The 23,234-nt window shown below is 39.8% G+C and overlaps 1 protein-coding gene across 1 annotated transcript; it reads right to left on the reverse strand.

Moving 5' to 3' along the window:
* Positions 1 to 17,616: 17,616 nt before the first annotated feature.
* NPS (neuropeptide S) lies at positions 17,617 to 23,154 on the reverse strand. The gene is made up of 3 exons (XM_077821128.1): positions 23,141 to 23,154; positions 20,252 to 20,324; positions 17,617 to 17,793 (listed from the first exon to the last, which is right to left on the reverse strand). Exons 1-3 carry the CDS (start codon positions 23,152 to 23,154, stop codon positions 17,617 to 17,619), a joined length of 264 nt encoding a protein of 87 aa, XP_077677254.1.
* Between the last annotated feature and the right edge of the window lie 80 nt (positions 23,155 to 23,234).

Consider the following 23,234-nt stretch of genomic DNA (forward strand, 5'->3'; position numbering starts at 1 on the left):
TTCCAGACTAAACAAACCCAATTTTTTCAGTCTTCCCTCATAATTCATGTTTTCTAGACCTTCAATCATTTTTGTTGCTCTTCTCTGGACTTTCTCAAATTTGTCCACATCTTTCCTGAAATGTGGCACCCAGAACTGGACACAATACTCCAATTGAGGCCTAATCAGTGCAGGGTAGAGTGGAAAAATTACTTCTTGTGTCTTGCTTACAACTCTCCTGCTAATAAATCCCAAAATGATGATTGCTTTTTTTGCAACAGTGTTACACTGTTGACTCATATTTAGCTTGTGATCCACTATGACCCCCAGATCCCTTTTCACAGTAGTCCTTCCTAGGCAGTCATTTCCCATTTTGTATGTGTGCAACTGATTGTTCTTTCCTAAGTGGAGTACTTTGCATTTGTCCTCATTGAATTTCATCCTATTTACTTCAGACCATTTCTCCAGTTTTTCCAGATCATTTTGAATTCTAATCCTATCCCCCAAAACTCTTGCATCCGCTCTCAGCTTGATATTCTCCTTAAACTTTATATGTGTACTTTTTATGCCATTTTCTAAATCAATGATAATGACAACAAAGAGCTGAAGGGTCAATGATGGAAGACTTACCACACTACTTACATGGTGGCCTGGCCTATTATAGGAACCATTATTAATATTCATTCAGATGCCCAGCCTCCCATTTCCATATCTAACTTCCTCACTCTCATACTATTGGGGTGCCTTTATCTCATTACCATATATATCTACTATTGCAAAAGCAACATCTGCCAATGATTTTATCCTAAAATATCCAAGCTTAGTATCAGTTCTATATTCCTGAAGTTGCCTAGTCTCATTCTATATCAACTCTCCTCTTAAGAAGCTATTTTGAGTTCCGTGAACTCTAGGATAACTGTTAGGCCATTTTATCTAAGCTAAGGGTCATAGGCCTATGAGCCATGTATGCTAACTGCTTAAGCCAATGTCTTACAGAATATAGGTCTGTAGGTTCTTTGCATTAGTGCTAATTAAAATAAAAGGCTAAGCTAGTTCTATGGGCTACAGAAAGCTTCACCTATCCCCACTTGTCCTGGCTTCTGCAGAGTGGCTCCGTGCAGGGAGAGGATAGACACCAGAGAATGGGAATGGTACAAAGCATTTTAAATGATCACAGGGAGAATGAAACGCTCTGACTTTTCTCAGACAACCAAACAGTTCCCTTCTTATTCCCATGCCTAGGCAGGCTTGCACACAAGCCACCAAATACCCCACCTGCCTTCTGCACAACTCCCATTCAGAAAGGGCAGAAAAGATGGGAGAGGGCTGGAGGGGAAAGGCTTTACACAAAGGGTCTTTACACAAAGTGTCATGAAATTGTTCTTTCCCAGCACAGGCCTTTTAAAAACTGCTCCTTCCCTCCTTCCATTTCCCCCCCACCCCCCCGTTTCATGCAGCCCAGGGACTAGCGCTGTCAGTGCTGGCCAAGAAACCCATAGCCACAAAGGCACAGTGACTGCTCGTTAATAACCTGTTATAGCTTCCTCTAAATACTTTACAGCATCTCAGGGGATTTCAATAAAACCATCAATTTACAACTGTGTGTTCCTCCGGGACCATGTCGGGGTGGAGTGGCGTTGTGCGGTTGGGGTGGGGGTGGCAGGCTGAGGCATGTAGCACCAGAGCAAGAGGGGATATTGTAAGGGACAGTGGTGGTCCATTGTAAAACTCACCAGTGTCAGATTCTGGTTCCTGCAGTGGCTCTGGGCCCTCGGGGGGGGGGGGGGCTTTCTCTACCAGACCAGCAGGGTACAAGTGCAGAATCACATGCTCTTCCTCCTATGTGTCTCCTAGGGCTTTCTCCAGGATTTCTTCCAAGGTCCCTTCTGCCTCTCCTTGCCTTGCCCCTCCTTGGCACCCCTTCATATGATGAGGCCAGCAGGTTTTGGGAGCGGGTCACGAGACACTTCAGGCTCCATACTCATCACCCTGGAGTAATTGTTGGAGTCCTTCAACCAGAGGTGCTTCATGTGCTCCTAGCTTGGAACAGAAGTGCTTGGAGCAGGTTGCTATAATTTCTGGAAAGAGGATGGTGGTCAGGGATCTTTACACCTTTGGGTAAGGATCAAGCAGCAAAGGGATCAATGCACTGTGGAAATGGCCTTGGAGGACAATGGATACCCATGATCTGGTACATGCCCCTTGCCCAGGTCCACACTTCACTATAGAATGGGTATGGACCATGCTTCACATCTTTCATGCATGCTAACTCTCATGCACAAGATTGTCCTTCAGGAACATGCTTCAGTGCTTCAGATGTGGACACTAGGAGGGGTATGGCACAACAATGGACACAGAACTGTGTACAGTCACAAGTGTAGATGCACCCTCACACTAAAAGACAGGCCCTATTCTGAATAGCCTACAACTAAATAGCCAAGCAAAGGATAAGCTCTATTTTACAAATAAGAAACTGGAGCACAGAGCTATTAAGTGATTTGCCTAAGGCCACACAAGAAGCTTGTGATAGTACTAGGAATTGGACATCCTGAGTCCCAGTGCAGTGTCCTAACCACAGGACGATACTTCCAGGGACTCTACGCTAAATTAATGAATGTTGATTGGTTTAGGAGTGGTATCTCACTTGGTCAAGAGACACTTAAATCTCACTGTCGGGTGTTACTGTCCTGTAATTTGTATGAATATCAATGTCATTTTAATAGAAAGGAAGTAAGCCCGATTAATTGGAGTCCACAGAGGTGAAGCGCTTTATACCTGTGCTGCATTTGGCTCAGTATTTATTCAGAACATGCCCTAAGAACTGCAACTTTTCGTCTTTATTTCAGAGATACAGTGCTTTGATTCTCTGCTGTTACTTCTATCATGCAGGAAAAGTGACCCCATTTCTTTTTTTACTTCATTCTATTTGCATAGAATAGATTTGTAGCTTGATTCTATAGCTCTGTAGCACTGCTTTTATGCCATTACAACGCCATGGTATAAAACTGCTGTCACAGAAGACAGAATCTGTCTCCAGCATATGACTTGATTTGTTTTCCATGTTGGGCGAGAGTCACTTTTTATTTGTTATATTAAACTAGACGGTTTTCTGAGGTCTGAGATTTTAAATGCAGCCCTGACAAAACAGCTTTCTAAACATTCTAACATAGGGGTACCCCCAAACAACAATTGATTCTATTTACCTTTAATAGTTTTGCTTACCTAGTCCCTCCCAAAAGCATTTATCTTTAGGAACCAGTGCAACTGTCCACTTTTGTCTTTAATGAGGCATAAAGTAAAATATAAATTTACACAGGGATCACCATTAAAAAGTCAGCATTTACCAAGTTTCTGAAATACTATTATTTTAAATGTTGGTAAATACTGACTTTTTAATGGTAACCAACATATGAGTCTTGTATAGTCCTAATGAGGAAGACTGCATTTTTTCCCTTTATGCTTTGTATAATGTATAATTCTTGTGTGAGTCAGAAGGAAATAGACTCTTGGAATGGAACTTCTAAAGTACAGTAAAGATGTGCTGTTGAAGGGTCAGATTGTGATATCCTTACTCACACAGAGTAGCATTTTACTCCTGGAATGGTTCCGTTGAGTTCATTGTGACTGTTCAAGGAGCAAGATACAACTCAACATGAGCAAGGGTGATCTGAAGAGTATTAGCATCTATAACATTAAAGAGAGAGACTGAAATTCTGGCTTATTGAAGACAATGGCAAAACTCCCACTGACTTCAGTGGGCCCAGGATTTCACCCATAAGATATTGCCTATCATAGAATAAAAAAAAAATTATAATACAGTAGGACAAGCAGAATCCTTGTAATATATATAATCATACTGAGCAATACCTATTAATGCATAAAGTCCGCATATCAATGAAATAAATATTTTCCTAGTAGCATTTAATCCTGTCAAGGATAATAGCCCTCAACCATACAGCGCTACATGTGGTACAGATTGCAGTAGCTATAAATGCACTATGGGATTATTGCCAAGATATTCAAACCATGAAGAAAAGAGTCAAAATTAGGGTATATATTAGGGTAAAATATTCAGGGAGGTAAGCACTGATTTTAAAAAAACCTTGTTTTTCCTTTTAGTGTGTCTAATCCCATATGGCTGTTGTCCACTGATCTGTACTGAGTGGAAAGAGATACAATATTTGAAGAATGTGCTGTGAGGAGAGAGATAACTTGTACTGTGTTATACACTTGATTTAATTCTGACAACTTAGTGGAGATAAATGCAGGTCACTTCATAACAAAAGTATATAAACAACATCTTAATTACTGATCGGGAGCAGTGATTTGCACAGTTTGAATACTAACATATACAAACCGACATAGCACACTGCAGACAAAAGAGCAAAACACAAGCTATTCCTAATGGTAGCTGAGAAATACTCATCCTGCAGTACTTCCACATGTTTCTTTTCTTGGATTTGAATAATGCACTGCGCAATGATCTGACAATAGCACATCACACAGCATCCTGAGCTCAAAGCCACAGCTTTGCAGCAGAGGTGAGAGAGAGAGAGAGAGAGAGAGGTTGTTACAAAAAGAAAGACCCTGGCTGGAATTTTTAAAAGTGCATAAGTGACTTGGGAATACAAACTCCAGTGGGAATTGTGCTGTGAAGGCACTTGCATCTGCAGTGTAATAAAAGACCCGTGGCACTGATGTGGCTGGCCCAAGTCATCTGACTTGAATTCAGGCTATGGGGCTAAAAATTGCTGTGTAGCTATTTGGGCTCAGATGTGTGTTCTTATTTGTCCTCCTGGTTGAGGGAAAGGTCCCAGGCAGGAACATGTGTATCCTGTAGATGAATGTATGACAGTGCAGATGGTGTTAACAGGAGGGCTTCAGCTTTCTGCAGAATGGGCTGCTGCTCTGAGAAGGAAGTCTGCTGGAAAGAGATAGGGTCCATCTGATCAAGAAGGGGAAATGCACTGGCTCACCAACCTAGTGAGGAGGGCTTTAAATGCTGTTCACAGGGGGCAGGTGAAAAAAACCCACTGGTAGGCATGAAAAAGGTGACTTGGGGGAACTTGGAATATTACAATAGGGACATAGAAGCAACAAGAAGGCAAACAGTGGGAGAATTTGTTCAACTTCTTAGATGTCTATACACAAATGCAAGGAGTAGGAGGAATAAATAAGCAAAACTGGAAGTATTAGTATATAAATTAAATTATGACTTAATTCATATCTCTGAGACTTGGTGGGATAAATCTCATGACTGGAAGATTGGCATAGAGAAATATAGCTTGTTCAGGGAAGACAGACAGGAACATAAGAACGGCCACACTGGGTCAGACCAAAGGTCCATTTAGCCCAGTTTCCTGTCTTCTGACAGTGGCCAATGCCAGGTCTCCCAAAGAGAATGTACAGAACAGGTAATCATCAAGTAACCCATCCCCTGTCACCCGTTCCCAGGTTCTGACAAATAGAGGCTAGGGACACCATCCCTACCCATCCTGGCTAATAGCCATTGATGGACCTATGCTCCATGAATTTATGTAGTTCTTTTTTGAACTAGAAAAAACGGAAAAAAGGGAGGAGGTGTTGCATGACACATCAAGAATATATATACTTGTTCTGAGGTCCAGAAGGAGGTGAGAAACAGTTAAAAGTTTCTAGGTAAAGACAAGAGAGGAAAAATGGGGATGACATTAAATTAGGGGGTCTACTATAGACCATCAAATCCATTGCTAGAACAAATAACAGAAATATCCAAAACACAAGATCTAGTAGTAATGGGGGACTTTAACTGTTGGAAAAACAATATCCAAAACATAGAATTTCCAGTTAGTTCTTTGAATTTATTGGGAACAAATTTTTGTTTCAGAAAATGGAAGAAGTAACCATGGGGACAGCAATTTTAGACTTGATTCTGACCAAGAGGGAGGAATTGGTTGGAACTTGCGAATCTGAAGGTGTAAGGAATTTGGGTGAAAGTGATCATGAAATGGTAGATTTAATTATTCCAAGGAAAGGAAAAAATGAGCACAGCAGAATAAAGACAAAGGACTTTGAAAAATCAGACTTGGACAAACTCAGAGAACTAGTAGATAAGGTCTCAGAGAACTAGTAGATAAGGTCCCATGAGAAAATATCTAAGGGATAAAAAAGTTCAGGAGAGTTGTCCGTTTCTCATGGAGACAATACTAAAGGCATAACTGCAAACTATGCTGATGCAAAGGAAAGATGGGAATAGTAGTAAGAGGCCAATACAGCTCCATTAGGAGCACTTTAACTTAAAATTAAAAAGGAATCTTACAAAATGGGGAAACATGGATGAATTGCTAAAGAGGAATACCAAAGAATAGCACCAAGCATGAAGTGACAAAATCAGAAAGGCTAAGACATAAAATCAGTTACAACTAGCAAGGTACATAAAAGGCAATAATAAGAAGTTATTTAAATACAGTAGGAGCAAACGAAAAATGAAGGAAAGTGTAGGTCCTCTACTTAGTGGGGGAGGAGAGCTAATAAGGGATGATATCAAGACGGCGCCGATGTTTAATGCCTATTTTGCTTCAGTCCCCACTAAAAAGGTTAATGATGACCAATTAATGCTATCAACACAATTAATATTAACAACAAGAGAGAAGGAATGCAAGCCAAAATAGGGAAAGAACAGGTTAAAGAATATTTAGATAAGTTAGACATATTCAAGTTGTCAGGACATGATGAAATTCACCATAGGGTACTTATGGATCTAGCTGCAGCAATCTCAAAACTGTTAGCAATTATCTTTGAGAACTCATGGAGGACAGGTGAGGTTCCAGAGGACTGGAAAAGAGCTATACTAGTACCTATTAAATTATAGACCAGTCAGGCTAACTTCAATATTTTGAAAGATACTGGAACCAATTATTGAACAAACAAGTTGTAAGCACCTAGAGGACAAGAGGGTTATTACGAATAGCCAGCATGGCTTTGTCAAGAAAAAATCATGCCAAACAACCTAATTTCCTTCTTTAATGGGATTGCTGGCCTAATGGATGTGGTAAAGCAGTAGATGTGATATATCTTCATTTTAGTAAGGCTTTTTGGCACAGTCCCACATGACATTCTCATAAACAAAGTACGGAAAAGTGGTCTAGATAGAATTACTAAAAGGTGAGTGCAAAATTGGTTGAAAGACCTTAAACAAAGAGTAGTTACCATTAGTTCACCATCAGACTGGGAGGGCGCGTCTAGTGGGGTTCCATAAGCTTCAGTCCCGGGTCAGGTACTATTCAATATTTTTTATTAATTACTTTGATATTGGAGAAGAGAGTATGCTTATAAAATTTGAAGTTGACACCAAACTGGGTAGGGTTGCAAGCACTTTAGAGGACAGGATTAGAATTCAAAATGACCGTGATAAATTGGTGAACTGGTCTGAAATCAACGAGATGAAATTTAAAAAAAACAAGTGCAAAGTATTTCACTTAGGAAGGAAAAAATCAATAGCACAAATACAAAATGGAGAATAACTGGCTAGGTGATAGTACTGCTAAAAAAGGATCTGGGGGTTATAGTGGATCACAACTGAATGAGTTTCAACGTCATGCAGTTATAAAAGAGGCTACAATCTTTCTTGGGTGTATTAACAGGAATGTCGTATAGAAGACACAAGAAGTAATTGTCCCACTTTGCTCAACACTGATGAAGCCTCAGATTGAGTACTTTGTCCAGTTCTGAGTGTCACACTTTAGAACAAATTAGAGATAGTCCAGAGGAGAGCAACAAAATGATAAACAGACCTATGAGGAAAGGTTAAAAAAACTGGACATGTTTAGTCTTGAAGAAAACCTTCAAATATGTTAAGGCCTCTTATACAGAAGATGATCTATTGTTCTCCCTGTCCACTGGAGGTAGGGTAAGAATGGGCTTAACCTGCAGCAAGGGAGAGTTAGAATATTTTTTTCCTAATAACTAACCTAACAATAAAGGTAGCTAAGCTCTCAAACAAAATTCCAAGGGAGGTTGGCATCCCCATCACTGGAAATTTTGAAGCAGAAGTTAGACAACTATCTGGGAGGGATGGTCTAGGTTTACTTGGTCCTGCCTCAGTGCAGAGGGATGGAGTAGATGACTTCTTGAGGTCCCTTTGAGCCCTACATTTCTGTGATTCTATGATAAAACTAGAGCATCTATAATTCTGCTTCACAACTTAAGGGTGGCAGTCACAATCCAATATTGTTCTGCAGACATTGGCTACAACATATTGCGATAGCCAACAGTTGGCACATCTTTTGATGCCAAGAGATGAAGTCCAGTCAATAATAAGCAATTGGATAGCTTGTCTCTTTGATTGACATGTTGGTTCTTTGTGTTGTACTGAATTCCAGCCAGTTCCAATTGCTGTCTAATCGTGCGAATGACTTAACACCCAAACTAACATGCCATGGTGTCTAGCACAACAATAATTTTACCACATTTTGAATGTGAAAATGAATTTAAAACTGTGAAACATGAAATGGAAGTGGCATTGCACAGGGTACACTTTGCTAGGCATCACTGAGCAATAAAAATATGCTTGTGACTGCGCTCCTCCTAGTATCTAGGAAGTTAACAAGCTTCACACTGCCAGCAGAAAGGAATAATTTGCAGACCTGGCTAAAACTAAAATGTTAAAAATAAGCAGCTAAATGAAATACATGACTTGTCATAATGCTGGGAAGCTGGAAGGCAGCCTTAACCAGAGAGATCCTCACAGGGCAGCCAGTTCCAGTGGGGTGATTATTTCATCATGGCCTTCAGGCATTATTTCTGGCAGAGGACACTCATTTGTGTTCAGAAATGTAGGGCGCATCCCTCAAAAGCTTCACATACCTTCAAATGGGGAATATGTGATGATTTGGGATTGGACCCAATTACACTGGTGATGTGGCCATACATTTATCGACACTTGGCAAAGGTGCCATAACTGCTACTATTTTCTCCTTATTTTATATATACATTGATAAACTGCAAGATGAGTGTACATTATTGGATCATATAATAATAATATATTGATATAATGATATATTGGATCATATAAACCAACAAAGAAATAAGCCACTCCAGGGTTTACATTATAGGCTACTGGTGCATTGAAAGTGAACCTTCAAGCAATCAAGTTCATCAACGGATTATGAAAACCCTGATTCAGAAAAGCATTTCCATTCAGGATTGCACTTAAACACATGCTTAGGGGCTACTGAAGTCAATCAGACTTAAGCATTCATGTAAGGGGATCCTTGTAAACCTTGTACACACCCTGAGCCCTCTGCCAGTTGGCACCAAGGGGTCACAGGCACTCCAGTGTCAAAAGATGGCAAATATTAGATAGCAGAATTTTAATTTGTTCAATATATTATATTTTCTCTGTCAGCAAAATATATTATCAGTTTATTCATCCTCATTTAAGCACACCCTCTTATAGTAGGACAAAAACCTCTCCTGTTTTAGAAAATAATGCAATGCCTAACCTGTAATGTATTAGACATAAACTCTAAATATAGTGAAGTATTTTGTCAGGCCTATTAAAAGTGTATCTTTAAAACTTTTTTCTTTCCCAACACTATTTAAATGTGTAATTACACAACTCATCAATGACACATCATATAAACACTTCACAATTAAAAATATTTTTCACAGTGAATCATTTAAGGGCTAGAACTCACAGTAAGTTCAATTTTGATTTACTTTATAATTCAGACTCTTAAAAGTTGTGTTGGCTTCTTTCTGCACTATGATTTTTATCTGTATTTTATTATGGTAATGACAACAACTAATATACTCTCTCACATCTGTCTTGTTCTTTCCTGAGGTTAAAATGATATTTAGAGCTAAATGTGGCAAGACACTTTTCCTTATTAGGCTTACAGTGTTTTATTGTACTAAATTAACCATCTATATGCATGTAACAGGGTAGCTGGCCCATTAAATGCAACTGGGCTCAGCGTTCGTGTTCCAGTCTAGGTGCTCCTAGTAGGTCGAGTAAAGGGGGTGGGCAGCACCTGGGGGTTATAAAAGGCTTAGTGCCTGGGAAAGTCAGAGAAGTCTGAGTCACTCAGGAGAAAGCAGGGAATGAGAACTGCTAGAAGCAGACGGTGGCTCCTGGGAGAAGGTTGAAGGAAGGAGAGCAGCAAGAAGGGTTTGCTGGCTGGCATCCCCAAGCTAGAGAAACAGGGCCATAGGGCTGAAGGCAGGAAGAGCAGCCACAGAGAGGGATGGCTGCTGGCTGTAAGCTGGAGCACCAGCACTAAGGGCCAGAGATGGCTGAAGGAAGGGAGAGCAGCGGAGGAGCTTATGTACTCTTGCTAGAGAGTACCCTGAGGAACAGTGAGAGGGCCATGGGGAGGGAGGGATGCTCTCCTGGCAAGAATACTCCCAGAAGAGAGACTATAAGAGTTCCCACTTGAAAGAGTGGGGTTGTACCCCAGCTGAAAGGGCTGAGGTAGCTGTCCTGGAAGAGGTTCAGAGGTGTGGCAGAAGACTCCAGGATATGGTGAGGACGAAACTGGATTTTAAGGACCACATGCACTGGGGGCGATTTGGACTTTTATTATTGACTGCACTATTTTTTTTGTTAATAAACTATGTTAATAGACTAAAGGAAAAGATGGCATAGAGTTAGAGGGAAAATGAGGTAAGGGGCTACTTGTAGGGCTGCCCCAAGGCCTCGTGGGAGCATCTGCAAATAATAGCAAATTAGGAGGTCTAAACAGGAAAAAAGTCATGTCTTTAATATATGCTTGGTAATCATAAAACTCTGTATCAGTATGTCATTACAATAAATTATTTACCTGTGAGATTGAAAATTATGTGCCATTACATCAGGTTATCTAATTGCCTTTATGGCAATAAAGTATGAAGAAAAAAATATTAATTCCACCAACTGGCATCTGGCAGATGTCACTTGTTTATGTTTTATTGGATTTATTCTTTTCATGTAGACATCAGCCTCCTTGTACCACGGCATTGCTCTGCTTAGATGTCTTTATTAGGGGACCCTGTAACACCAGACAACATTTAATAATATGCATAGTTCTTTGCAAAGAGATTATTACGCTGATGGGCAGCCAAAATTTTAACAAGACGTTTCCTCAAAAATATTTTTCCTCAGTAACGGTGGTTGGAAAGTGCAGCTTTTTCCCCATTGAAAATGTCTGCCTCATCTTCCCATTCTTCTTTGTGGGTTGGGTTCTCTGGTCAGATTACATCCTGCATATGCACCAGCCTCTGCTTTGCTGAGTCATCACAGTGCACCCTGGGAGTAGCCTGACCGCAGTGCATCCTGGGAGAGTGTGTCCTGCTGGGGAACCCAGCCTACAGAGAAGAATGGAGACAGTAGGCACCCACGCTGCCATTCACACGAAGCACAACAGTGCTGTTTCTAAACTGAACATTTTTGGTTTTATAGTGGTGACAAAAAGTTCAAATTTTTCATGGAGAGCAAACACCTCACAAAAAATTTCTGTCGAAAAGCAGCTTGGACAGAAATTTTTTGAGCAGCCCTTTTCCTGAGATAGGGATTTGTGTGACATTCCATAGGTAAAACAGTCTTTCACCTTCCATTCCATATTAATAGCTGTCAGTTCCAAACTCTTCCACCCCATCCCTCAGAAAAAACATCAATCCCATGCTCTTCTACTCCACCTGCCATAAAACCCATCTGTTCCAGCAGAGTGTGCAGAGCATCATTTACCGTACGTGGGGGGGGGGGGGCAACAGATTCCCACACACAGTGCATCTGAGCCTCCTCTTCCCTTCTCAGGTGTCCTCCTAATAGCAACCTGACCCCCTGGCCCAGGATCTCCCAGGAGCCTCAGACCTACTGTCCTCTCCCGGAAGCTCCTGCCTTGCCCAGCCCCACTCCTTATCTTACTCTGCCCTCTTCCCAGACAGTCTGCGGCACTGAGCAGAGCTGCCACAGTTTCAGCTGTCAGCAGGTGAGGATGCAGACACTGTGCAAGCAGAGCAGGACCCAGGCGCTGGCTGCAGCATGCTCTTGGCCAAGGTGTGAGTGGTTGCTAGTTACAAGATTGCAGCACAAGAAGCTGCATGCGTGTGCAGCAAAACCCCTGACAAACAACACACTTGATCAGCAACTGACCAGAGTAGAAAAACTAGCCAGACTGGTCAAAATACCGTTAAGTAACAACCCTGTTTTCCTTACCCCAGCTCACAGGCTGTGAGTTTCAGACTTTAACCTCACCCCTTTGAAAAAAACCATAAATCCCAGACTCTTCCAGCCCACTTGTCAGAAAAATTCATCAATTCCAGCCTCTTCCCTCCTCCCTCCATAAACCCATCAATTCCATTTATTTATTCCTTCAGTTAATTTCTTACACTTATCCTGCCTATTTCATTAATCCTTTCATCTCCACCCCAAATTCCACCACGCTTTCCCCATCCCCCCACCTCCTGGAAGCTTCCCTAGTTATCTATCTTATCTGGCAGCTGTTCTCACAGCAGCAATGGTGGCAGGTTGGCAGGCAACCTTTAGCCTCTACTGGCAGTGATGATGGAAGCTGAGTTGTCCTGTGACTGTGTGGTGGCTGGTCACATATGTAGCATGAACCTCTAGTATAGGCAGATTGGGAAATGGACCTCCTTTGGTTCTTGAGGTGGATAGATCTTCTCCTATGGTCTTTTCTAGCTAGTGAGAAAGGGGAAAGGTCTTACCTGTGCGTAGTGGATGGAGGGTACAGGGATACTATGATGCCAGCACTTTAAACCCTGGGCTGGGTTTCAGCAGGTAGGCCTCAGCTAGGGGAGAGACAGGCTGTGGTAGGCTGCAGTATCTCAGCCTTGTCTCCTCTCCAAAGCCCTCTCATATGATGTTGGCGCAACCAGAGGGTAGAATTCAGGGACTACATTGTGGGTTTCCCTCATTCCTTCCTACATTCACGTACACCTAGCAGCACAGGTGGCAAAGCAGTTTTCCTTGTGTCTTCAGCTCTGGCTGAAGCCATAGCAGATGCTACCTACAGCTCAGCAGATGCCTGAGTGACCAGCAGCCACCTAGGTCCCATCCTCAAAGAGGACTGAAAACAGTACCAAGCAGAGCTGTTGGTAGTATTTTTGGACAGACCTTTGAAACAAACACAACCTTTCCCTGTCCACCCTGACTACATGATTGTTCACGAGGCCTGCTTACATGTTTTGGGGGCAGTTAGTGAGAAGAATCTTTGGGATACACTGCAAATCTAACCGACTCCTTCTGCATTCAAAGAATGTGTGTCTGGAGGCAAGGGGAAAGTGGGGAATGGGGAATCTCTTTGTGCTCCTCTCACCCGCGAGCCTCCTGCTATATAAATGGTACCCAGCTGCTTGTTCCTTTCAAACGTAGAGATCTGTTATATCTGCTTATATCAATATATGTTTTCCGGGCTAACTTCTCAAGGAAAAGAATTAGAAAGGCTGAAATTCTCCTTCATGGGGCTCAAGACTCACACAAGAGGTGGGTCTTAAAAGGTGGTCTTATCTTTATGGCACATCTCAGAATGGTTTTTCTTGTCCTCCTGGGGAAGTCTTGATGAAATCTTTTATTACCATGATGTTGATGCAGTGTCCACAGAACAGCCCCCCGGCGAATGCACAGACTGACTCCCATGTATTAGTGTAGCCTGAGAAACCACATATTAGTCCAGAATTCTTGGGTTACTTTGAGAGACAAGGTGGGTAAGGTAATATCTGTTATTGGACCAATTCTGTACATGCCTCTTATGTGCTGTGGCTCAGAGGCACTTATATATAGTTCGTGATTTTACATTTTTTTACTATTAGCTGAAGTGCATTTTTGTTTGCAAATCTAACCTATAAAATTTCCTAGCTCTTTGGGGTCAGCACCACCATTTCCTAGCTGTTTATACAACTCCTAGCATAATGGGCCCAAATGTAGTTGTGGTCTTAAAGTACTAATGCAATATAAACATTAAAAAGTAATAATAATAATTACACATGAGGAGTACTTCCACAAGCCATATTCCATTTGCAGGTTCAGATTTACAAGAATTTAAAAATACGGCTGTTTATCTGCCCAAAAATTATTTTGGAGCAAAATAAATTAAATACCCTCATAGGACAGAGATTCTGCATACACTGTTTAAAGAGAGTAAATTTGAACTGACAGTATCTTTTTAAAAGAATGGATTATGGCATCCAGTAAAGAGAAAAGAATAATAATATTTATTTAAAGGCTTTTCAGATCCATCACCATAAGGTCTGAATGTCTTTATAAATTTATCTTCCCCACACTGAGGATGTAGGTCAATATTATTGTTCCCATTCTACAGGTGTATAAACAGGCACACAACGGAAGTCAGTGATACTGTTTGCCCAAGGTGACACTAGACGTCTGTAGCAGAGCTGGCAATAGAACTCACATCCTCTGAATCCCAGTCCAGTGCTTTATCTTAGAAGAAGACTATCCTTTCTCTTGCTTAGCACCCATGAATCACTTTTCGTCTTCAAAGTACTGAAAAAATCAATTAATCCTGACTGCAGATTTGAGATAGCTGGATAAATGTAATTACTTATTTTACAGATGGGGAAGCCGAGCAGAAGTGAAGGGACTTATCTGAGGCTACAGAACGAGTCACTGTTAAGAGCTGGGATTGATCTCAGGCATTCCTGGCTGATTCTATTGTGCTCCAATCCCTAGATCACACCTCTCTCTCTCTCTAAATCTGGTTGTCCTCTCGCTCTCGTTTTTGCAAGAATAACTAATAAACAGTGCAAGTGAATGAAATGTTTTGTCACAGAATAATGAAAAAGTATTGATGGCAATGTAATTTGTTGTTATAGTTTAATAATGCTATAGGCCAAAATTTCTGCATCCTTCATTATGGGTATTTGTGTATTGAAAACGTAGCCCTATATATCATATTTTCAGGATAACAAATCTCTTTATCAAGTGGACTGTGACTGTATAGGCAAATGGAGCAAACATTAATGTGCTTAGCAATATCACCACCACAATCTTACATCCTTATTTTCTGACAGAGATCACTATGGTTACTCTATGTTCCTTCAAAAAAAAAAATCTACCTTTAAAGCATAGAAAGGATTTTAGCATTCCTATAAAAGACAGCATCAGCAATGAGAGAATCGAGTGTGCAGTGAATGCAAGATCAGACAACAGATGGCAGAGCCACTTGTGTAATTCAGTTGGATACCGGGCATTTTTCAGGCTTTATATCGCTCAGGTTTCATATTGTCATTTAGGTGAATACTGGGTAGAATGCCACTTAAAAGTGATTTAGGCACTTTGGAGCCTAAGTCTCATTGACTTTCAATGAGACATAAGCTCCTAAGTGCCTAAGTGACTCCTGAAAGTGGGACTTAAAAATCTAGTCTGTCCAAGCCTAATCACAAAATCTAAGTGCCTTAGATAGCTATGTTAAATGCTGGTAAACGTCAATTTCACCATACACACACAACCCAATGAAAAAAAAATTTCTAATGCTAATAATTGAAATTTACAAGTAGGCAAAGTAAGAAAAATGCTGCTTGAGAACTTCTTATAGTTTAAGGATATTTGCTTTGTATATTTTGACATGTTGATAATTTGTGTTTTAATGGTTATAAAGCTTTAACTTTATAAATCTCAATGTTTACTGACATTAAATAATTATTATCTAACCCACCCCTTTAATTTCCCACAACTGTGAACATTTAAAGCAATAAAAATTGAAAAATAAATGATTAAAATCAAATTCTGCCAACCCTACTTATAATGCTGAATAGGGCAACACCTTTAAAAATCTGTGCATGTATCGGGGTAGTCCTACCCAGCAAAAAAATACCTGCAGCTGTCCCATGCCAACTGACTGGGCTTGCAGGGCTCAGGTTGCGGGGCTGTTTCATTTCTGTGTTGACTTCTGGGTTCAAACTGGAGCCCAAGCTCTGGGACCCTCCCACCTTGCAGGATCCTAGAGCCAGGCTCCAGCCCGAGCCTAGAAGTCTACACAGAAATGCAACAACCCAGCAGCCTGAGCCCTTTGAGCCCAGTTGGCATGGGCCAGCTGCAGGTTTTTCTTTGCTGTGTAGACATATCCCTAATGGCCTCTGTAGATCTCTCCAGACATGTCCCATAGCTGTTCTAAAGTACACTAGGATCAATATAGAATTGTACCCAGAATAAGGGAGCAGCAACCCCTTACTTTGAACTTCCCCTGCCCCCACACTCAGCTGCAACCAGTAGGCAATGGGCACTGCTGAGCAGAGCACTTGTACCCAATATTTCCTTAAAACGAAAACAGTGATTAATGACAATGTTCCTTTTGTGACACTTCAGACAAATAAACACTGTTCCAGTCTAATAACACCACTTCATTCTTCATAATGTTACAAATGAGATATGTGAAATGATCCATACATTGATTTATTAATAGTTTTTTTGGAATTCAAAATGCATCTGAACAAATACACATTGCTACATTTTTAAGCCAACATTCAGAGTTTGTTACATCACTTTTTGAAGGAAATGGCCACAAGGTAAAAATCACACAAATAATGTAACTCAGCAGATGACCTTTCCAGCTGACAAAATCTACAATATTTTGAGAACAAACATCTAACCAGTTACTTTACAGCAAAGAAAAAACAAAAATGGACCACTATTCATTAGAGAACGACCATAACAGCAGAAAATTGGCAAGCCCTACATTTGGCAGATACCATCAGATGTTTGTTGCCTACATTAATTGATTAATTGAAGCAAAGGGACATGCGCTGCTACAGTGACTTTGAATGATTTCCCAGGACACTCCTGAAAATGAATGACATCTCAAGAGATTACTTCCTGCTGAAGTCATTTTAAATAACTATATTAAAAATAAATTAGAGTTTAAACATAGGGCCTGACTCTTTTTTTCAGGAATGGCCCTTTACACCTCTAGAGCAGTGTAAAGATGTCTTAAATTACATTTTAAGACCCTCTTCATATTACCAGAGTGGTGTAAAGTGGTCTTCATGGAAATGAGAATCAGGCCAATAAAGTGCAGCTATGCCCTGCATTAACCATGAGGGTATCTTTTAGACCAAAGATGAGCATATGTAGGATACAATGCTGCCATCCGAAAGGTTGGTTGCATGTGTGCATGCTTTCAAAGCACAGAACTATTTTTGTAAAAAGAAAAGGAGTACTTGTGGCACCTTAGAGACTAACCAATTTATTTGAGCATGAGCTTTCGTGAGCTACAGCTCACTTCTGTAGCTCACGAAAGCTCATGCTCAAATAAATTGGTTAGTCGCTAAGGTGCCACAAGTACTCCTTTTCTTTTTGCGAATACAGACTAACACGGCTGTTACTCTGAAAACTATTTTTGTGTTAAGCAAGAGCAATTTGATTAAATCTGCAGTCTTACAAACGGGGAATTAACCAGCTGAAAACATATTTATATCAATACAAAACTATATGATATTGTTACTTTGAAAACAATGCCTGTACTGAACAATTTGATCTGCTTCACTTGGCTTGCAATATTTGAAATAAACATCTGTTTACATTATGAACGTGCTGATACATTTGTCTCTTTTGGTTTTATCACAGAAATACATTGCAAATTATTTTAACTTCACAGTTAAATGTTAGATGCTAAAGTTGAGGATACTTTCTTGAACAGTTATTTATTACTTTGCTCTTTGAAAGGAAGTTTTTTTAATTCCTGATCCAACTCCATTGCAAAAGGACCTTTTAATGAAAGACTTCTCCACGAAAGGTTTTAGAAAAGTCAATTCTTCACTCCTGTCCAGCTTGGCTAAGCAGCTATTCAGCAGGATGAGACAGTAATCAGATTTCCTGGACAGCTGGCATTTCAAATAAAAAGGATTATTGCTCAGAAGATTTTAAAAATATATATCACAGATCAGAAAAGCCATAATTATGGATTTGCACATTTGCTGGGACTTGCCCACTGTAAAAAGCAAAGCCGAAAGACAAAAAAGTAATTTACGCTTAAAATGACAAGGATTAACTATTATTTGCTTTGGTTTAAAAGTATCCAAATCGGATGTTTTTATAGCTTTTCTGAAAATGTAAGTGGTGTTTTACCTGTATAAAATTCTGATATGTCTAGTTATTTTTATTATCCGAAACATGTTCTTTTCAATGTAGCACGAATGATGTTATCTGTTGTGGCAGGTGACAGTCACTTTCCTCTAGAATACAGTACCCATTTACCATTATAAAATAAAATTTTTCTATTAATAATGTAACAGCAATTTCACTATGATTTATGTGGAATCTATTTAGTTTAAAAGATAGATAACACCAGAAATGGAAACATCTGTAATGCACAGCAGCTTTTGGGGTTTCTCTTTCGCTATTATAGTTACAGTAATGATTATGTTTCTTAATAATGACAGAAATATTTTTGATTTGCATTTAAGTAGTCTGGTATCTTTCTCTCTCTCTCTCTCTCCCCCTTTCTCTTTCTTTCTCTCACACACATACGCATCGAGCTTTTACTGTATTTTACAATTATAAAAATGTATAAAATACATACCAAGGGAGCCATAATTAGCTATATTTTCTATCCTCTCATACAGTAGTTATGTAAAGCCTTTCATCCTATTACAGTAGCAGTCAATAGGAGGTATATATTGTACAATATACATACCGTATATGTCTATGTGTACATATCTTCAGCTTAATGTTTGAGAAGTCACTAAATATAAAGCCATGAGGTAAAAATCTGGCTCCACTGAAGTCAATGGCAAAATTCCCATGGAATATTAGTATTGATCTGGTACTTAATTATTTATAATAATACCATCTACTACTTAATAATATTCTCATTAATAGATCTCTAAACACTTTACAAAAGATGGGTATTATTATTATGATTTGTCTAAGGTCACCCAGAGAGTTTGAGGCAAATTCCCAGTAGCACACCCCATCCACTGGATTACAAAATCTCTCTGTTTATGGCTTTCTTACAAATTGATATTCTCCATTTTTATAAAAAAAAAAAAATCTTCAAGAAGCTTAAAGCAAGCAAATTCCATCTCAAGATTCTAGAGACATCATTGCAACCCATATAAGGATTTGTACTAATGGATAACAAGGTCATCATTCTGTTAATCTTATTTGAAAGTGAAAGGCATTGGGCATATATTAAACAATAAAAAAGCATTTGACAAACTATATCATTGCCATAATGAGAGCTGAAATTAAATATGGCTAGTCAAATGGCTCAAAATAGGTCTAAACAATATATGATCAAAGATGAAACAGTATTAAATAGTGACACAAATAAAACATACACACAAAAATCAGAAGACTGATTGATGAAGATTACTTTGAACTCCACATCAATATAAAAAGAAAACAAATCTCTCAAGTAGATACTATTTGTAGTGGAGATAGAGTTCATTAATGAAAATCTGGTGATACAAAATATATGCCTCAAAGGAAAAAAAGGGAATCCCAACTAAGATTCCAAGAAATAATATTCTAGTTACAAAGAAATACAGCAAAATAGTTTAAATAAAACTACATCCCAACATGGAAATTGAACACACTTAATTACTATTTGGAGCAAGACATCTAAATCAGAACATGTTTGCATAATCTTTCATGGGGCACTTCACATAAAGTTTAATATTCTACTATTGTAATTTCCCCCATCCCAGACATCAAATATTGGTATGCACTGCTTTTAAAATATCCTGTTTACTTCTACTTTACAGAACTTCATTAAAATACATAGATACATAATATGGAGAAAATACTACTGTTCATTCTATAGGCTGATGTTTTTTCCCCCATAGGCTCCTTTGAATAAGACAACTACAATACTGCTTGGGAGTTATCCTTCAGCATACAAACCTATTAAGAATCCCTAACAGTTACAGTACTTTACAAATAATAACTAATAACAGTATGAAGTAAATACGTGTTATTTCTATTTTACAGATGGGGAAGCTCATATAGAGAGATGAAATGGAGTGGAAGTCAGTGTCAGAATTCAGTGCTTCCCATTCTCAGTCCCATGGCTGAACCACTGCAAAAGCTGCATCCCATGCACAAAAGCATAAACACTTCATGCTGAATAGATTCTTTTAGCGAGAATCCTGTCTACCTTGCTAGCAATTAAAGCAAAAATTCTTCACAACAAGCAACATTTGATAGTCATATTTATTCTACACTTTTAACATAAAAACAAGTTTGATCAAATAGTGTTTAAAAGTAATCCACCTAAATTTAACTAAAATATCTATTTAAAATAGATGAAGTAGATGATGTTCAAGGATTGTAGCTTACCGTAGAAGGGACAGTTGGGTAACACCCCCACAGGTGCATTGTTGAGATCCAAATAATTAAAATGAAGTTTAACCTGAACAGACTGCAAGGAAAAACTCAAATTAGTTTAACTTTTTTTAAAAGGAAAACTTAATATATACATACATATACACCAATACAAACTTTCCAAAGACATAATATAAAGTGCAATATCTTTAGCTGATCATTTTTTTCTTTCAGCACTTACATGCAATTACGCAGTTTTATTGCCAAATTTCTCACATTTCCTATCAGTTCTTTCTTAGATGACCATTTTATACCAAGAGTTCAGGAGTGAAAATGTCATCAAATCCTATTTCAGTTTGACTGACTGGTCCTTGGTTGGCCTTTTATTCTTTTTAAATGGGAAAATGGCAAGAACACACACACAGCTGCCATTATAAAACTACCAATTGACTTCATTAAAAGTGTTGCCATTAAAATGTCCTTCAAGTGACTTTACCTCCGACCCTTTATCATGGCACAAATGGTAAAAGGTCTCAAGGTTCCACAAAAATTTATTTTAACAAGAGTTTCATCAATTACTGTATACTATATTAACCCTATACATGCGTCATGCACACCTAGTAGCATACAAAAAGTAGTCAAAATGTATTTTCAACTGCCAGTTCCTCAAAGCAGATTATAATTCTTTGAGATCAGAAACAATAAATATTTCCAAGGACTTTTTTTATCTCAGCAAAAATCTGTTTAACTTCTGGCATGAATTGAATTTTTGTTTTATATGGTACATTCCACTATTTGTTGTTTATTACCAGACTAAGCAGATAGACAATATTTATAAGACTCTTGAAACGAACTGACTTTCTTACAGCTAGAGCAAGATGTTGGAGCCAATGCCCTACTCACATGCATGATCTGGTCCTTTTAGAAAACCCACACATTGCACCGTGGAAGTCCCACCATTTTGCAGACCTTACTATGAATATTGTTTAGGCCTCATCTGTACTGAGTTTTTAATGATGTTTAAACTTCCATTTAATACAATTCCAGCTAAAATGGTTTGATTGTTCAGTTTGACAAGGTCCAAATGGAACTAGATTCATATTCAGAAACCATGAGCCTAACCTAAGTGCACCGGGATGCTAGTGTGTGTCAGTATAACATTTAATTTACTCTTTGTCTGGACTTCTTGGAATTATCATCTGGACTTTAATTTCTTCTCTTGCAGACACTCTCTTACGCCACCCCAGCTTCAATAATTAAATCAATCTATCGGCCTGTGCATGCAGTACCTGCTGATGTTATTGTTTGTTTATTGATGGGAAGCAGGACTGGCCTTACCATGAGGTGAACTGAGGCGGCCGCCTCAGGTGCCAGACTGTGGGGGACAAGAGGGGAGCCATGAGGACCCAGAGTGTAGAAAATTGTGTCTGCTGCTGGTGCAGATGTATTCTCTCTGCTCTCGATGCACAGAGATGGTGTTGGGTGCTGGAGGAAGGATAGCACAAGAGACATAACAGGCAAGCAGGAGAAAAGGTGAGAGGGAATAACAGAAAGCACCAGGAGCTGCAGGGAGAGAGAGGAGGAGGAGCCTCTTATGTACCTCTCCAGCACCCCCAGGAGCCTGGACTGATTAACACCAGCTTCTCAGGGAGCTTCCTGTTTCCTGCTGCTTCCCTGAACCCACCTGAGGAGAACAGGCAGTCAACTGAAGTAGTAGATGCCAGTTAGGCCCTTAAGACGCTGATATCTTCCCTCACTCAGGCCCTGCTACCAGCCTGCTTATTTGTCCCCTTCAACTGAGTGTTGAGAGCCACTATAGCTGGCACAGAACAGCAGTCATGAGTGAAAGAAGAAAATGCCCCTCTGGGGCAGCATCCAGAAAACAAAGCAAGCAAAGGAAGCTTTTCTATATAAGCAGGAAGGAGCTCTCCTGAGATACCTAGACACAAATGTTCACAGTGAGCCTTCCGGCCCCAGTGAGGATGTGAGTGATGAGGAGATGCCTGATCTTCCAGTTAGTCAGAGTTCAGGTGACCTGGCAGCTACTGCAGCATCCATATCTCCATCTCAAATGGATGTAACCATGCACATTCCTGAAGAAAAGTGTAGATCAGAGAAGAGTGTGGTGGAGCTGCAAGAAACAGCTGCTGCTGAGTTTAGTTCCTTAAGTCTAGATGATCCAGGACTGTGGACCCACTTGAGCAGTAGCCTGAGGGACTTCCTTGTACTGCATGGGCCACAGCAAGTGAAAAACTTCATGTTCCCTAAAGACAATGAAAATAGAAGTTTCCATCCAACACATTACTGGCGTGAAATCCCCAATGGTGACAAAGTGGAGAGGCTTATGTACTCAAAAACACAGAATGCTGCATACTGTTTTTGTTGCAAACTCTTCCAGTCTCATGGTCCAGCCACATTGGGTTCTACAGGAACAAAGGACTGGAAAAATCTGGCTAGAAATCAGGCATGCCATGAGGTGGCAGCAAATCACCAGAGAGCGTTCCACAGGTGGAAAGAGCTTGAGATGAGAAGAAGGTTATAGGCCACCATAGATGATCAGCATCAAGAGAAGATTGTGTCAGAGTCTCTTTACTGGCAAAATGTTCTGAGAAGGCTCACTGCCATTGTGAGAATGCTTGCTACCCAAAACGTAGCACTGCATGGCACTTCAGATCAGCTGTACGTGCCAAACAATGGAAACTTCCTTAAAATTGTGGAGCTGATGGCTGAGTTGATACTGTACTCCAGGAGCATCTAAGACGAGTCAGCACCCAAGAAATGTACACACACCACTACCTTGGAAAAACAATTCAAAATGAGATCATACAGTTACTGGCAACAAAAGTCAAACACAAGATTGTAGCAGATCTGAAGTCAGCAAGATATTACTCTGTTATTCTGGACTGCACACTTGACATCAGCCATATGGAACAAATTACTTTAATAGTGCGTTTTGTAACAACAACAGAACCTAGTGAAAATGTCCCTGCAATGGTGA

This window comes from Eretmochelys imbricata, chromosome 7 (genome assembly GCF_965152235.1).
Source record: "Eretmochelys imbricata isolate rEreImb1 chromosome 7, rEreImb1.hap1, whole genome shotgun sequence".
Lineage (NCBI taxonomy): Eukaryota > Metazoa > Chordata > Testudines > Cheloniidae > Eretmochelys > Eretmochelys imbricata.

What these genes read in the sequence shown, in the direction of transcription:
- NPS (XM_077821128.1), bottom strand. An exon ending in ACCCAACTGTCCCTTCTACG is followed by an intron (nt 17,794 to 20,251) that starts GTAAGCTACAAT and finishes TTGAAATGCCAG; the next exon opens with CTGTCCAGGAAATCTGATTA.